We start from the raw sequence: 16,704 nt of genomic DNA on the forward strand, positions 1-16,704 counted from the left end.
TGACAGCAAAGAAACAGATTATATCTAAGATCCCAGCACCTAAGAAAGTTTCAAAGGGCATTAAGTTACTATCAGCTGATAAACAGTGAGAAAAACAAGAAGCGTTTTCATCACAACCCAATTTTTCTCTCATCAGAGCAGCGAAGTAAAGGCAGAGTTTGCACGATACTTGCTCCACAAACTACACAAGTGCTATAATCAAAATTCACAAACCAGAAAGATCTCAAACTTAACATACTCTCTTACTGGTACAGTGTTACATGGGCAACTGATTGATGAGGAGTGGTTTTGTTTTGCATACGTACTCTGCATGCTTCCAATTCACAACAGCAATGCTTTCGACTCCTTTCGACAGTTCCCTCACCTGCACTATCTGCCGTTGCTGCATGGTCTGAAGAAACTTGGAGAGCTGAGGACAAGATTTAAACAGATAGTTTTAAAAACTCATACAAACCAAATAATTGATAGCATTAGAAATGCAGAGCATTCAACTCAATCTCTGCCCTAAATCACTGGATTCTCATTGAGAAGACCGATGGTGATATTCAGGATTCTTGTTAAGGAGCCAATGCTTCAGAGGAGAGGGCGGCACTGCTGCCTCACAGCGCCAGGGACCCAGGTTCAATTCCAGCCTCAGGTGACTGTGCGGAGTTTGCACATTCTCTCCATGCCTGCGTAGGTTTCCTCCGGGTGCTCTGGTTTCCTCCCACACTCCAAAGATGTGGGGGTTAGGTTAACTGGCCAAGTTAAATTTCCCTTTAGTGTCAGGGGGACTAGCAGGGTAAACACATGGGGTTATGGGGAAAGGGCTTGGGTGGGATTATTGTCAGTAAAGGTTTGAGGGGTCGAATGGCCTCCTGCTGCACTGTAGGGATTCTATGATCTTGCAATCCAGGTAATTATATCGAATGTTTCCCACCATTACGAAGTTTAAGCTTTCCAGCAACATGAAATTGTAGCACAACTGCTGCCAAATATACGTCACTTCACAAGATCCAAGATCACCCAGAACAGGTACTCTTACCACCAACTATGATCTAACTGCAGAAAATTTGAGGTCAACTTTAAAACTGAATTTCAAAAAGACCAACCAGTTTGGGTGACTGGATTACACAAGAATGAGAACAAACGCAACAGTCACACAGATCACAATAATTATTTTGTCACTGTAACACAACACAAAAGAAAGGTGATTTAAAAGGCCAAATGGGAATCTGGGCTTTATGTACAAGAGGAAAATATACAAAAGTAAGGAAGTGATACTGAATTTTCACAAGACATTTGTAACTTCAGAGATTAGAGTACAGTTCAGGACATTCTTTTCTAAAAAACAGGAAAAGGCTACAGAAAAGAGTCAATGGTATAAAACCTGGAATTGGGTTTATGAAGAAAGGCTTGAAAATTTAGTTTTTGTGCACTGGAACAGAGAAGGGTAAAAGGAGGTTTTCAAAATTATTGAAACTTTTGAGAAGGTAAATAGTGAAGGAATGTTTTCAATGGTCAGCAAAGGGGGTAAATTCAGAGCTAAAAGAATGAAGGAGAAGTCAAAATACATTCCAAAGTTTAAAGTTTATTTAGTAGTGTCACAAGTAGGCTTACATTAACATTGCAATGAAGTTACTGTGAAAATCCCCCAGACGCCACACTCCGGCTCCTGTTTGGGTACACTGAGGGAGAATTTAGCATGGCCAATGCAACTAACCAGCACGTCTTTCGGATTGTGGGAGGAAACCGGAGCACCTGGAGGAACCCACGCAGACACATTGAGAACGTGCAAACTCCACACAGACAGTGACTCAAGCTGGGAATCGAACCCAGGTCCCTGGCGCTGTGAGGCAGCAGTGCAAACCACTGTACTTCCATGCCGCCATTGAGACTGTTATTAGAATATGGAGCATAAATATCGGTTGAGGAAGAGATCATACCGTTTAAAAGAAAAGTTGATAAGTACTCAAAAAGAACCATTGAAGAATATAGGAAAATTCAGGGGAATGCACTGAGAGCATTTATCTCCAAATAAACATATACCACCGGCATAGGCACAATGGATCAACGTGGTGTCATTGATTCTACAAAGGTTTTGTAATTTTTCCTATGTTTAGCTGTTGCATGAAACACTTCTATGCACAGGACCAGGCTGAGGAGAAGGCAGTTGGTTTGTTCACTACATTTATTTATTTATTTTAAGTTAAATTTGTGTAAAAAATCGGAGGTTTTTTTTAAAACAGGAAGTGGGCCCAGCAGGAGTCTGGGAAGGTTTTTGGAGGGTTTAAAAGTAGGCCGCACTTTTGAGCGGGCAGCGTCGTTAGCGGGCAGCAGAGTGAGCAGGAGGCAGAGTGAAAGCTGTAGGGCTTTGGCTCACAGGGCTTGGGTGAGTTAATTCATTTTTTGCTGTTTCTACCTGGTACTGGCAAGGTATCTAGAGGGGATGGGTGTGAAGGCAGTGCAATGTTCCTCTTGCACTATGTTCGAGGTGAGGGACGACGTCAGTGTCCCTGCTGATTATACCTGTGAGAAGTGCATCCATCTGCAGCTCCTCCAAAACCATGTAAGGGAACTGGAGCTGGAGTTGGAGGAACTTAGGATCATTAGGGATGCAGAGATGGCCATAGACAGAAGCTTCAGGGATACAGTTACTCCGCGGAATGAAAATAGATGGGTGACGGTGAGAGGGGCTGGGAAGAAGCAGTCGGTGCAGGGATCCCCTGTGGTCGTTCCCCTTAGCAATAAGTATTCCGCTTTGGATACGGTTGAGGGGGACGACATACCAGTGGTGAGCCGCAGTGAGAGGATCTCCGGCACTGAGTCCGTCCCTTTGGCTCAGGAGGGTAAGGAAGAGAGCGGGAGGGCAATAGTTATTGGGGACTCGTTAGTTAGAGGGATAGATAGGAGGTTCTGTGGCAGCAAAAGAGACTCGAGGATGGTTTGTTGCCTACCGGATGCCAGGGTCCGTGATGTCTCGGACCGTGTTTTCCGGATTCTTAAGGGGGAGGGGGAACAGTCACAAGTCGTGGTACACATTGGTACCAACGACATAGGTAAGAGAAGGGACGGGGATTTAAAACAGGAATTTCGGGAGCTGGGCTGGAAGCTGAGAGCAAAGACAAAACATGTGGTCATCTCTGGTACGCTACCGGTGCCACGTGATAGCGAGTTGAGGAACAGGGAGAGAGTGCACTTAAACATGTGGTTGCAGGGATGGTGCAGGAGGGAGGGTTTCAGATATGTGGATAATTGGAACACGTTCTGGGGAAGGTGGGACCTCTACAAACAGGACGGGGTGCACCTGAACCAGAGGGGCACCAATATCCTGGGAGGGAAATTTGCTACGGCTCTTCAGGGGGATTTAAACTAATTTGTCAGGGGAGTGGGAAAAGGAGTTGTAGTCCGGAAGTCAGTGTTGAGGGTGGTGAGATATTGGGGAAGGTATCAAGGTCAAGGGTGGGTACCGGTAGACAGGAAGATGGGTTGAAGTGTGTCTACTTCAATGCAAGGAGCATCCGGAACAAGGTGGATGAACTTGGGGCGTGGATTGCTACTTGGGACTACGATGTTGTGGCCATTACGGAGACATGGGTAGAACAAGGACAGGAATGGTTGTTGGACGTTCCGGGGTATAGATGTTTCAGTAAGTGTAGGGAAGCTGGTAAAAGAGGTGGAGGAGTAGCATTGTTAATCAAGGATAGTTTAACGGCTGCGGAAAAGCACTTTGAGGGGGATATGCACACTGAGGTAATATGGGCTGCAGTTAGAAACAGGAAAGGAGCGGTCACGTTGCCAGGAGTTTACTATAGGCCCCCAAATAGTAATAGAGATGTGGAGGAAGAAATTGCTAAGCAGATTATGGATACGTGTGGGGGTCACAGGGTAGTTGTCATGGGGGACTTTAACTTTCCAAATATTGATTGGAACCTTTGTAGGTCAAATAGTTTGGATGGGGCACTTTTTGTGCAGTGTGTGCAGGAGGGTTTCCTGACACAATATGTGGATAGGCCGACAAGGGGTGAGGCCACATTGGATTTGGTACTGGGAAATGAACCGGGCCAAGTGTTAGATTTGGTTGTGGGAGAGAACTTTGGAGATAGTGACCACAATTCGGTGTCTTTTGTTATTGCAATGGAGAGGGATAGGGCCGGACGGCAGGGCAAGGCTTACAATTGGGGGAGAGGTAATTATGATGCGATTAGGCAAGAATTAGGGGGCATAAGATGGGAACAGAAACTGTCAGGGAAAGGCACTGATGAAAAGTGGAACTTTTTCAAGGAACAAATACTGGGTGTCCTTGATAGGTATGTCCCTGTCAGGCAGGGAGGAAATGGCCGAGTGAGGGAACCGTGGTTCACAAAAGAGGTGGAATGTCTTGTGAAAAGGAAGAGGGAAGCTTATGTAGGGATGAGGAAACAAGGTTCAGATGGCTCGATTGAGGGTTACAAGTTAGCAAGGAACGAGCTGAAAAAGGGGCTGAGGAGAGCTAGGAGGGGACATGAGAAGTCCTTGGCGGGTCGGATCAAGGAAAACCCCAAGGCTTTTTACTCTTATGAGGAATAAAAGAATGACCAGGGTGAGGTTAGGGCCGGTCAAGGACAGTGGTGGGAACTTGTGTATGGAATCAGTAGAGATAGGCGAGGTGATGAATGAATACTTTTCTTCAATGTTCACCAAGGAGAGGGGCCATGTTTTTCAGGAAGAGAAGGTGTTACAGGCTAATAGGCTGGAGGAAATAGATGTTCGGAGGGAGGATGTATTGGCAGTTTTGAATAAACTGAAGGTCGATAAGTCCCCTGGGCCTGATGAAATGTATCCTAGGATTCTTTGGGAGGCGAGGGATCAGATTGCAGAGCCTTTGGCTTTGATCTTTGGGTCCTCGCTGTCCACGGGGATGGTGCCAGAGGACTGGAGAGTGGCAAATGTTGTTCCTCTGTTTAAGAAAGGGAATAGAAATGACCCTGGTAATTATAGACCGGTTAGTCTGACTTCGGTGGTTGGTAAATTGATGGAAAAGGTCCTTAGGGATGGGATTTACGACCATTTAGAAAGATGCGGATTAATCCGGGATAGTCAGCACGGATTTGTGAAGGGCAAATCGTGCCTCACAAATTTGATAGAATTTTTTGAGGAGGTAACTAGGTGTGTTGATGAAGGTAGGGCGGTTGATGTCATATACATGGATTTTAGTAAGGCGTTTGATAAGGTCCCCCATGGTCGGCTTATGATGAAAGTAAGGAGGTGTGGGATAGAGGGAAAGTTGGCCGATTGGATAGGTAACTGGCTGTCTGATCGAAGACAGAGGGTGGTGGTGGATGGAAAATTTTCGGACTGGAGGCAGGTTGCTAGCGGAGTGCCGCAGGGATCGGTGCTTGGTCCTCTGCTCTTTGTGATTTTTATTAATGACTTAGAGGAGGGGGCTGAAGGATGGATCAGTAAATTTGCTGATGACACCAAGATTGGTGGAGTAGTGGATGAGGTGGAGGGCTGTTGTAGGCTGCAAAGAGACATAGATAGGATGCAAAGCTGGGCTGAAAAATGGCAAATGGAGTTTAACCCTGATAAATGTGAGGTGATTCATTTTGGTAGGACTAATTTAAATGTGGATTACAGGGTCAAAGGTAGGGTTCTGAAGACTGTGGAGGAACAGAGAGATCTTGGGGTCCATATCCACAGATCTCTAAAGGTTGCCACTCAAGTGGATAGAGCTGTGAAGAAGGCATATAGTGTGTTAGCTTTTATTAACAGGGGGTTGGAGTTTAAGAGCCGTGGGGTTATGCTGCAACTGTACAGGACCTTGGTGAGACCGCATTTGGAATATTGCGTGCAGTTCTGGTCACCTCACTATAAGAAGGATGTGGAAGCGCTGGAAAGAGTGCAGAGGAGATTTACCAGGATGCTGCCTGGTTTGGAGTGTCGGTCTTATGAGGAAAGGTTGAGGGAGCTGGGGCTGTTCTCTCTGGAGCGGAGGAGATTGAGGGGAGACTTAATAGAGGTTTATAAAATGATGAAGGGGATAGATCGAGTGAACGTTCAAAGACTATTTCCTCGGGTGGATGGAGCTATTACGAGGGGGCATAACTATAGGGTTCATGGTGGGAGATATAGGAAGGATATCAGAGGTAGGTTCTTCACGCAGAGAGTGGTTGGGGTGTGGAATGGACTGCCTGCAGTGATAGTGGAGTCAGACACTTTAGGAACATTTAAGCGGTTATTGGATAGGCACATGGAGCACACCAGGATGGTAGGGAGTGGGATAGCTTGATCTTGGTTTCAGATGAAGGTCGGCACAACATCGTGGGCCGAAGGGCCTGTTCTGTGCTGTACTGTTCTATGTTCTATCCTTACCTTCTTATAACTTGATTTTTTGATGTCTAGTTGTCGGCCTTCAGGGCTATGCAAGAAGAAAACAGCATAAGAAAATTAAAATAATTCAGCATAAATTTTTGGATTTATGAGAAAATGGGGTTCTCATAAACCGAGGAGAACCATTTCTTTATAAACAAGAATTTTTTTTTGACAAAGCGTGGTGGAGAAAATCTTTTGTATGGTGCAGTTAGCAGACATAAGTCGGTCCCCTGGGGTCAGGCAGGCCATTTCTTTCTAAACAAGAAAAATTTTTTGACAAAGTTTTGTGGAGAAAATCTTTTGTGTGGTGCAGTTAGCAGACATAAGTTGATCCCCTGGGGCCAGGCAGTGCCGCAGGCTGCTACCTACATGGCTCACTTGGCATGCTTCATTGCTATTATTGTATGGCTGCCTGCCCTAGTGAATTGACACAAATCTCCGGCTGTGCTTTTCAAAGTGGTGTGACACAAGCAAATTTCTCTTTAGTATCTTTCATTGGGAAAGTGAGAAGAGTCGTCTAGCAGTTTCATCACAGCGACATGTGATGCACAAATGAAGTAATTATCCAGCTCAGAACAAATTACTCAACAAAACAAATTACATTAAATTGCTGGCTCGTAAACAGATGAAGGTAAATTTGACAAACGCATTTTCATTATGACCATGAAATTTGGAAAGGTTGCAAGTTCAGTCTGAGATAGACCAAACTAGTCATTGTCTCTTATTCAGTGGCTGAGGGAAAAACTATTCTGTACCATGCACGCATGTTTTGATACTTCCACAAGCTAAATTCAGAATAACCATTCTTGTCTCCACTCAACTTTTTAAGTGGGCACATAGTCTTGGCATGGAACAAGAGGCTCCGATATTAATTTTTAATGTTAAAGGGGGGGGGGGGGAGGTCTGTTCCAATGTAATCAATTGTAAAATAAAGGCAATCTTATTCGTTTCTCAAAAAAATAGTTCCAGAATATGAAAGTCTAATTCTGAGCTGGGCTTCTTCTCTTTCCAGTCTATGAACAAAAGTAGGAATATCCAGGAAGATAGCAATAAGATGCAAGATCTCTTGTCCTTTCATTTTTTCTTTGATCCGTTGGCTCAATTTCTAAATAAAGTGCAGCCTGTTGTAGAAAACTTGACTAATCATAAAGCAAGAGCCAATTTGAGTCCTTCACTAACCCGCAAATCATAAAAATCATAGAAACCCTACAGTGCAGAAGGAGGCCATTCGGCCCATCGAGTCTGCACCGACCACAATCTCACCCAGGCCCTACCCCCATATCCCTACATATTTTACCCGTTAATCCCTCTAACCTACACATCTCAGGACACTAAGGGGCAATTTTAGCATGGCCAATCGACCTAACCCGCACATCTTTGGACTGTGGGAGGAAACCGGAGCACCCGGAGGAAACCCACGCAGACACGAGGAGAATGCGCAAACTCCACACAGACAGTGACCCAAGCCAGGAATCGAACCCGGGTTCCTGGAGCGGTGAAGCAACAGTGCTAACCACTGTGCTACCGTGCCGCCCAAATGTGGAGTACCAACTAAGCTCCCGCAATGAATGAACATCTTATTACAATCAAGATTGAATACTATTGCACTTACCAACATGGATATACATGGACTTTGAGAAAGGTGCTTGTAAGCAGTGGCAGGTCTGCTTTCTTCACCTTAAATTTCAATGCATGAAGGAAACACTGTAGAAGGAGCTCATCCATCTGCTCTGTAGAAATAGGAAGGGGAGAATAAAGCTATTTTTGCTCCGTCCACTACAGGATCTAGCTGTCTGCTACTAAACTGACTTGACAGGTCAGTTAACAGCAAGTGCCACCGGCTGCCAAGATTCTGAGAGAGGAATTAAACTGAATGCACAAAATGACAATGGGCCCAGTGTTTAATGTGACTATGTTACTACCGAAGGCATTTAGCTTTTGCTACTGGCTACAAACCCTTCCATTATTAGAAGATCTTAAGATTTTATTTCGAAAAACATATTATTCTGTCCATTTATTTATTTTAACTTTTTAACACTGATATTCTTTTTCAAACCTTCAAGTTTACTCACGTTTTGCAACAAAACTTCTTATAGAGTTAAGCATTGCTGTATAGTCTACTCATTGCTTAAGTTAAGCTTCTTGATAATTCAATCTTTTATTTTCAATTCCTAATTTGCTGCGTTACCTGTTTAATTCGAATTGTTGGGTTAGTCAGCCTTTTTTGCATTAGGTGGTGACTAAATTGTAAGTAGACCGCAGTTTGTAAAATACATCCTTCTTTCCATAATAAAAAACATTTGGAAAGATTAGGATGCAAAACTAAATCCTGATTGCTGCAGAATTTTGTATTTTTATGAAACAAAAGGATTTCTTTGAAAATGATGAACTGTGTAGCTTTCATCACCAGGCAAAAATGCAAAGTTTTAAAAAAGTTTATTTAAGTTTATTTATTAGTCACAAGTAGGCTTACATTCACACTGCAATGAAGTTACTGTGAAAATCCCCTAGTCACCACACTCCAGCGCCGGTTTGGGTACAATGAGGGAGAATTCAGCATGGCCAATGCACCTAACCAGCACGTCTTTCGAACTGTGGGAGGAAACCAGAGCATCTGGAGGAAACGCACGCAGACACAGGGAGAACGTGCAAGCTCCGCACAGACAGTGACCCAAGCCTGGAATCAAACCCAGGTCCCTGGCGCTGTGAGGCAGCAATGCTAACCACTATGCCACCGTGCCATGCTGATCCTCAAGAGAGGATCTATTGACTGATTTAAAATCAAATGCAACAATTGTAAAAGAAAAGAAAATTTGGCCTCAGAGTTCACTCTATTGGTTTATAAATGGTTTTGCTTTTTTAGAAAACATTAATTTCCTACTGCTGGACTGTTTTCATTGCTTATAATTACTGGGCATTTCTCAAAATATCCAGTGAAAGAATGAATGTATGGTTGTGTGAGATTCCAGGATTTTTAACTGATTTGCAAGAAATGCAACGTATACACAGCGATCTACTTAAAGGCAGGGACAATTCCCCATCATGGTTTCGTGTAGATGTGAAAAAAGAAGAAAGTTCCTTCATACCCTGTACAGTCCCATTCATTTCTGTAGTGTCCCGGTCATTCTCTGTATCCTGGTGATTTTCACTGTCTTTTGTCATTTCTTTTAGATCAACACTCTCTGAGCCATGAGCTTCGTTGTCATTCGTTTGACCTGTTGCTGAGGATACGTGTTCTGACTCAGTTTCCACATTCAAACAAAGACTGTCCATGTCTGGTGTATCATTCTCTGTACTGTCCAGCACTGCAGTCACATTCTCAATATCATCTGCATTCATCATCACTTCTTCCTCCTTCTCTTCTCCTCTTTCTTTTTCCCCGTCCTCCTCCTCCTCCTCTTCCTCCTCTTCCTCAACCTGATATCCATTCTCCCCAGGGTCACAGTACGTGTGAGGAATCACAGGTGGGTTAGTCTTTTCTCCAAATGCCCTTAAAAAGAATAAAAGGTTTAATTGATTAATGAAAAACATTTCCTCTCTCTTCCTCTTTGAAGCTGCACCTTCCAGTTAAAAGAACCTTGAACCAGCTGCCATGTTACATCAAAGGGAAATAAATAAAATACATGGACTTATGCTTTGATCCTCTTTCCCTCTCCAAGGGTTGAAAGGGGAAGTGGGCTTGGGGTGCAGTTGGCAACAGGAGAATACACTATTTCCTTTAACTACCTCACCCAATCAATCCAGTTAACAGTAATAATTCACCAATTGTTTGAACATGGATCTTATACTAGATTCACGTTCATACAATTGGACAGTAATACAGATAGGGCAATTAGTGGGAAAAAAGGAAACGGTCGAATTTGGAAGAACCTAAATTGATGATCCCATTAGAAAGAAAGAAAATAGAGTGGAGTTTTGTATTGGAGTAAAGAACAGGCACTAATCTAAATGGAATCACTCAGTGTTACTTGTGTCAAGTTGAGGGTACACTGTTTTCATAGAATCATAAAAGCCCTATAGTGCCAACAACAATTCCAGGCCTGTGCCCATAAACCCACGAGTTTACTCTGCTAGTCCCCCTAACACTAAGGGGTGATTTACCATGGCCAATCAACCTAACCCGCACATCTTAGGACTGTGGGAGGAAACCGGAGCACCCGGAGGAACCCACGCAGACACAGGGAGAACGTGCAAACTCCACAAGACAGTGACCCAAGGCCAGAATTGAACCTGGTTCCCTGGAGTTGTGAGGCAGCAGTGCTAACCACTGTGCCGCCCCAAAAGGAAGCAAGTTTCTCTCCCGATTAAAAATCACAAAAGTAAAGGCTGACTATACAGTGCAGCATGGAGGGAGTGCGGCACTGTTCTTTCAAATGAGATGTTAAACTGCAGCCACTCCTGAGTAGGGGTATCAAGAGATATGGAAAGAAAGCCGATAAGTGGAATTGAGGTGAAGATCAGATTGAATTGCAAAGCAGGGTGAATAACTTACTGTGTTTGTGTGTGCTACACAGCAGAGCTGTGGGCAGAGACAAATGTCTGTTGTGAAAGGTAAGCTGAAATAGGGGACAGGAGTCAAAGAGGACATGAACAACGAGAGGATGAAAGAGTGCTGCATAGGCAAACAAGTGAGAAAATAAAATAGCAACAAGTGAAAGGAAGGAACTGAAAGTAATGAACTAGGCAGGAATGATCTAGGTGCGAGTGGATGCACCAGGGTGGATGCAAAAGATCTCTTGACACTATTTCAAAAAAGAGTGCTCTGGCCAATATTTATCCTTCAACATCACTAAAACACTTCCTCTGGTCATTATTGCCATTTGTAGAAGTCTGCTGTGCATAAATTGGTTGCCACGTTCCTACATTACAACAATGACTACACCTCGGAGTACTTTTGGGCGGCACGGTAGCACAGTGGTTAGCACTGCTGCTTCACAGCTCCAGGGACCTGGGTTCGATTCCCGGCTTGGGTCACTGTCTGTGTGGAGTTTGCACATTCTCCTCGTGTCTGCGTGGGTTTCCTCCGGGTGCTCCGGTTTCCTCCCACAGTCCAAAGATGTGCGGGTTAGGTTGATTGGCCATGCTAAAATTGCCCCTTAGTGTCCTGAGATGCATAGGTTAGAGGGATTAATAGGTAGAAAATGTAGGGATGTGGCCTGGGTGGGATTGTGGTTGGTGCAGACTCGATGGGCCGAATGGCCTCTTTCTGTACTGTAGGGTTTCTATGATTTCTATGATTTCATTGGTTATAAAGCATTTGAGACATCTGGTGGTTGTGAAAGGTTCTATAAAACTGCAAGTCTTTCCGTTTTCTATCTTTATTCTCCACTCACACCTAGATCATTCCTGAACATTATATTGTTCATTACTTTCATTTCCTTTCTTTCACTTGTTGCTATTTTGTTTTCTCACTTGTTTGCCTATGCAGCACTCTTTCATCCTCTCGTTGTTCATGTCCTCTTTGACTCCTGTCCCCTATTTCAGCTTACCTTTCACAACAGACATTTGTCTCTGCCCACAGCTCTGCTGTGTAGCACACACAAACACAGTAAGCTATTCACCCTGCTTTGCAATTCAATCTGATCTTTACCTCAATTCCACTTATCGGCTTTCTTTCCATATCTCTTGATAACCCTACTCAGTGAAACAATTTTCTAATCAGTCTTCAAATTCTCAAATGACTCCACATCTACAGGACAGGAAGTTCCAGATTACAATTTCCTTTTGTAAATTGTATACATATTTTTAAAATTACCACACAGATGATAATTGTAAGTTAGGACAAATGTAACAGCTATAGGAAAGCCAATAAAAGATTAGAAGGCCAAGAACACCTATGTTCAAAAATTGGCAATAAAAAATTAGGAAAGATAAAAAGACTTAGCATGGGCACAATCGTGATAAAACAATTGTTTAATTAGCGGGAGGGCCAGTAGCCTTCCTTATCAAGCCTGTATGAATTCACTTTATTTTAAGATACAACCCTCAAAACATAACCCATTCTTAACACCCTATGAGGTATAAATGTCCCAAAACATGCGGCAATACCCTCCATCAGACTGAAAACTAAAAGACATTTGGATGGTAGTTAAAGTAGATAACTCTTAACATGTGTGAAAAGCAGCAGTGCGCTTCAAATAGGTGGATACAAAGATCACTTATTTACCCTTGAATTCAATAGCAAGCAGCAAATGAATCAACCCCAGAAAATTGAACAAATGTGTTCTATTTTTAAGATTCGGACAAACAGAAAGATTGGAGAAGCTAAGTGAAGATGATTTTTTTAAATTATTGTGCCACTCACACTATAATCTGCTTGTCAGCTATTAATTCTGTCAAGTGAAAGGAGACAAATTGTGTCCTAAGTGTATCACGTGTTATGGGTTAGTGCAACCTCAGTGTCCAAGAGATTTTATAACTTCATTTTAATCTTTCATAAAGCCACGAGTTAAAAGGTTTAGCAGATATGGCCACTTGTGGCACATCATGCTATTATACCAATACTACCTAGCAATAATAATAATACACAATTTTTGCCTGTCCAGACTGTTTTAAGGGATGCGTCAGCTGGTAGGTACATTTAGTGGGCCTAGAGTGTGGAGGGAGGGGGGATGCATAGGAGATATGGAATGAGGAATGGGATAGGGATAATATGAGAAGATGAAAGGAATGGAATGGGTATGACATGAGAAAGAGAATGGAATGAGATGGAAATTTAAAGGAGTACCGTTACAATAAAGATACTAATTGTACTGGAAATGTTTTGCAGGTCTCTAAAAGTGTATAACTGAAGTATGCAATGGAATGTAATGGATGGTAAATCAGCCTAAGTTACATAAGCCATTTGGTCATACAGAACTGGAGTATTGCTGAAAAAGACAGACATGCTGTCAAAGCTTTTCATCTTGCATTCATTGGGACAGTTGGCAGGAAAGCCAATACCGAAGGGAACAACAATTTATACCGCAAGAAGAGAGTGCTGATTCTTTGGCAAGTGGGCATTGGTAGAGGCATTGCTATGGAGAATGCACCAGGAAACAGTTAACTGCCAATTTTTTCTTCAAATTCAAATCATGCAGGTCAGAGCACAGTGGTTAGCACTACTGCATCACAGCGCCAGGGACCCGGGTTCGATTCCTGGCTTGGGTCACTGTCTGTGTGGAATCCGCACGTTCTCCCTGTGTCTGCGTGAGTTTCCTCCGGGTGCTCTGGTTTCCTCCCATAGTCCAAAAGATGTGCTGGTTAGGTATTGGCCATGCTAAATTCTCCCTCAGTGTACCCAAACAGGCACCGGAGTGTGGTGACGAGGGGATTTTCACAGTAACTTCATTGCAGTGTTAATGTAAGCCTACTTGTGACTAATAAATAAACTTTACTTTAATTCTGATTGATCAAGGCATTGCCATGGGAAATGAATAAGGGAATAGCTGTCCCCCAAGCTTTTGTTTATTTGATAAAGGAACAATGCAGGGATATCTTTTACCTTCAAAGGACAGGGCCCTGTCCTTTGTTTAACAAGCGTACAGCACATCCCTTTAGCTATTCACACCAGGCAAAGTAACTGACTGCCAAACAGCCCATGCTCACAAAGCCCAAAATACAGGGTGGTATTTTACCATTTATGGTCTAATTGCTGGGTGGACTTGAAATTGGGAGAGTTTCAGATCCGTCTTTTGGGCCTGTTTTTAGGCCTCCCCCCATACGCACTCTGGCTGCAAATTTCTGAGCGAGACTGTGGGTGGGACTTAACGTGCCTGAAAGCCTACAGAGGGAGGCAGTGAGCATGTGCAGGCCTCTGATGCTCATTAGCAGTAGCAGGGGTCTGGCAGACAAAGAGAGAGCTGTCTGGCCCTGCTAGTACAGGCAGCCTGAAACAGCTCCGCCCTGCAATCGCACCAGCCTGCGGCCCGAGATACAGCCCCTGCCGAACCCCCCCCCCAACCACCCAGACCGTGCGCGGACTCCTCCTCCCCCAACAATCACGGACCGCTGCCCTCCCTCCACCAATCGTTGCAGAGTGGCAGCGGGCCCTCTCTCCCCCCACCGATCGCTGCAGAGTGGCAGCGGGCCCCCTCCCCCATTAGCCCCGCCCCCACTTGCCCCTTCCCATTTGCACCACCCCCACTACTGCCTGGTGGGCATTGCCCAGGTGCCAGGGTGGCACTGTCAGTCTGGCATTGCCCAAGGAGCATACCCCCTTGCCCTCGGCCTCCCCAGGGGGCCTTACTGGCCTCCGGTTCCACCGGTGAGGCCAAGTCAACTGCTCCCCGATAATGGGGAGTGTGTCTATTCCTCGCCGGTGAGAACCTTTCCCGGCGAGGTCATAAAGGGGGGTGGGTCTGGATGATTGAGCTCTGATATGTAAATGCTTCCTTAAATAAATTTAAATACATTAACCTACCTCTCGCCCATTTCCGGCAGGAGGCTGACTGCGCCGGAAATCCAGCGCTCGTAAAATGAGCGCAATGCGATGGTAAAATCCCGGCCATATTGTCCAACATTACATATGATTCTGTGATTGGACAACATTTACCGAATTACATTGAAAACCAATTTAAGATGATCAGTTGTGCTCGCAGTGTGACTCACTTATGCATGCTAGAAGCTACATATATTCACACACAGGGCCCTTGCAGACAAAAGAAGCACTGCACCTTTTTCAACTAAACAAAAGTTTGGGGGAACAACCATTCCTGGTTAGTTCGCCATGGTAATGCCTTGACCAATCACAGCGGACCTGTCTGGTTTGAATTTGCACAAAAGCTTGACAGTTAACTGTTCCCTGGTGTATTTTCTATGGCAATGCCTCCACCAATCAGAGCCCACTTGCCAACCAATCAGCACTCTCTTCTCATGTAGTATAAATTATTGTTCTGTGACGCTACTGTGCCTTTAAGAGATGTATTTGAAGCATGATCTCGGAGTTGTAAGCAGGCACTGAGCTGTATGTCTTTTATTGGTGTTAGAATCATATAATAGGCTTTTTGTTTATTTTTAAACTGGGCCTAATGCACTCTCCTGGAGTTTACGACCTTATGAATTATTGGGTGGGATAATTGACAGGTCAGGTTGGACAGTTTTTTCTCTCACAAGAGTTCTTTACTTTCAGTTTTGGCCGCTGGCTAGTTAGAAGGTGATGGACTCCAAACTGCAAAGTCTCTCTTTTTGTCTCTCTCCCTGGTATTGGAAATTCTGCTGGCGAGTTGAAAGCAGTCTTTCTTGCCTTTCTGGAGTGAAAATTTTGCTGTTGGTGGAGGCAAGCAGTGGCTCTATCTCTACCTCGAGGTGTGCCGGGAGCTACAGGACGGGGAAGTCAGAGTTTCAATTCTCCATCCAAAGAACTAATTCACAGCAGGTTTTGCCGAGATACAAGATCCAACATCACATGAGCATAAATGTTGGTAAGAATGTTGAGCTGGAACAGTATCCTTAACTGTTAAGGTTTATACAATATCATGGTTGTTCCTTTCTTGTTTGAAATTGGTAAAAGTTATTGCTAATTTTTTATGTGTTAACTGTATCCTTGAATAAAGTTTGTTTTGTAAAGCTCCCTTGTGGATAATTTGAATCATATCTGGAGAGATACATCTTACGCTTATCGGTGCCAAACTTCAAAGTGCAAAACTTATGATCTAGGATGACTTCTTAAAAATTCTTGGAGTTTCTGACCTGGATTATAACAGTTCCCATTACTATTGATATTCTTATGCACTGTCCTGATGAGTGCAAGATGAAAAGCTTTGACAGCAAAGATTCAATAACTGATACTAACAGTTAAAATGCTAAAAATACAATTGCCATTTTTAAACCAATCTGTTTATGACCACATAAAAGTTACAAATTGAATTGAGGTACTCCCCATTCTTACCATAACTGATCCAAATATGTATGGAAGGTGATGACACCCTTTCCTTTCATATCAGCTGCAAGCATCTCTTTTGTTGGTATAGCAGCCAAGCCTACCGCCACTGGAGCTCTGCAATATATTGAACAAAAGGCGTAAAATAAAGCAATGCCATTTTTATTTTAAATTTAAATAGGGTCACGTGGATCTTCCTCCCCTCTCAGGTTGCTGGTAAAAATTAGCGTGTCTCTTTTTTTTTTAAAGTAGTTGCATTGCTGGATTTGTTTTGTGGACTCACGGCATTAGAAAGAGGTGACCTTCATTCCATTTGTCTGCAATACATACATCAACCAGCAGCTTTCAATAGAACAGCAAGAATACCAGACAAAGAATACAAGACAAAGAATACAAGGCCAACAACAGGCTAAATGGTCACCTCTGAGCTTCACGCTTTAACTTTCAATGATTTTCTGTGGGATGCATAGCACAAATTGGCTGCCAGTACAGTCTAAAAAAAAGGTTACTTG

General features: G+C 43.7%; 1 protein-coding gene across 2 annotated transcripts in view; it reads right to left on the reverse strand.

Moving 5' to 3' along the window:
• Nucleotides 1–16,704, reverse strand: part of eif2d (eukaryotic translation initiation factor 2D) — a 42,383-nt gene that overhangs the window by 12,696 nt on the left and 12,983 nt on the right. For both annotated transcript variants that reach the window (XM_078242207.1, XM_078242208.1), the window contains 5 exons: nucleotides 16,202–16,309; nucleotides 9,420–9,823; nucleotides 7,946–8,063; nucleotides 6,334–6,379; nucleotides 306–409 (listed from right to left, as the gene is read on the reverse strand). In XM_078242207.1, the coding sequence (XP_078098333.1) occupies nucleotides 306–409; nucleotides 6,334–6,379; nucleotides 7,946–8,063; nucleotides 9,420–9,823; nucleotides 16,202–16,309 (780 nt within the window). The remainder of the gene's footprint in view (nucleotides 1–305; nucleotides 410–6,333; nucleotides 6,380–7,945; nucleotides 8,064–9,419; nucleotides 9,824–16,201; nucleotides 16,310–16,704) is intronic.

Source organism: Mustelus asterias, chromosome 25 (genome assembly GCF_964213995.1).
Source record: "Mustelus asterias chromosome 25, sMusAst1.hap1.1, whole genome shotgun sequence".
Classification (NCBI taxonomy): Eukaryota; Metazoa; Chordata; class Chondrichthyes; order Carcharhiniformes; family Triakidae; genus Mustelus; species Mustelus asterias.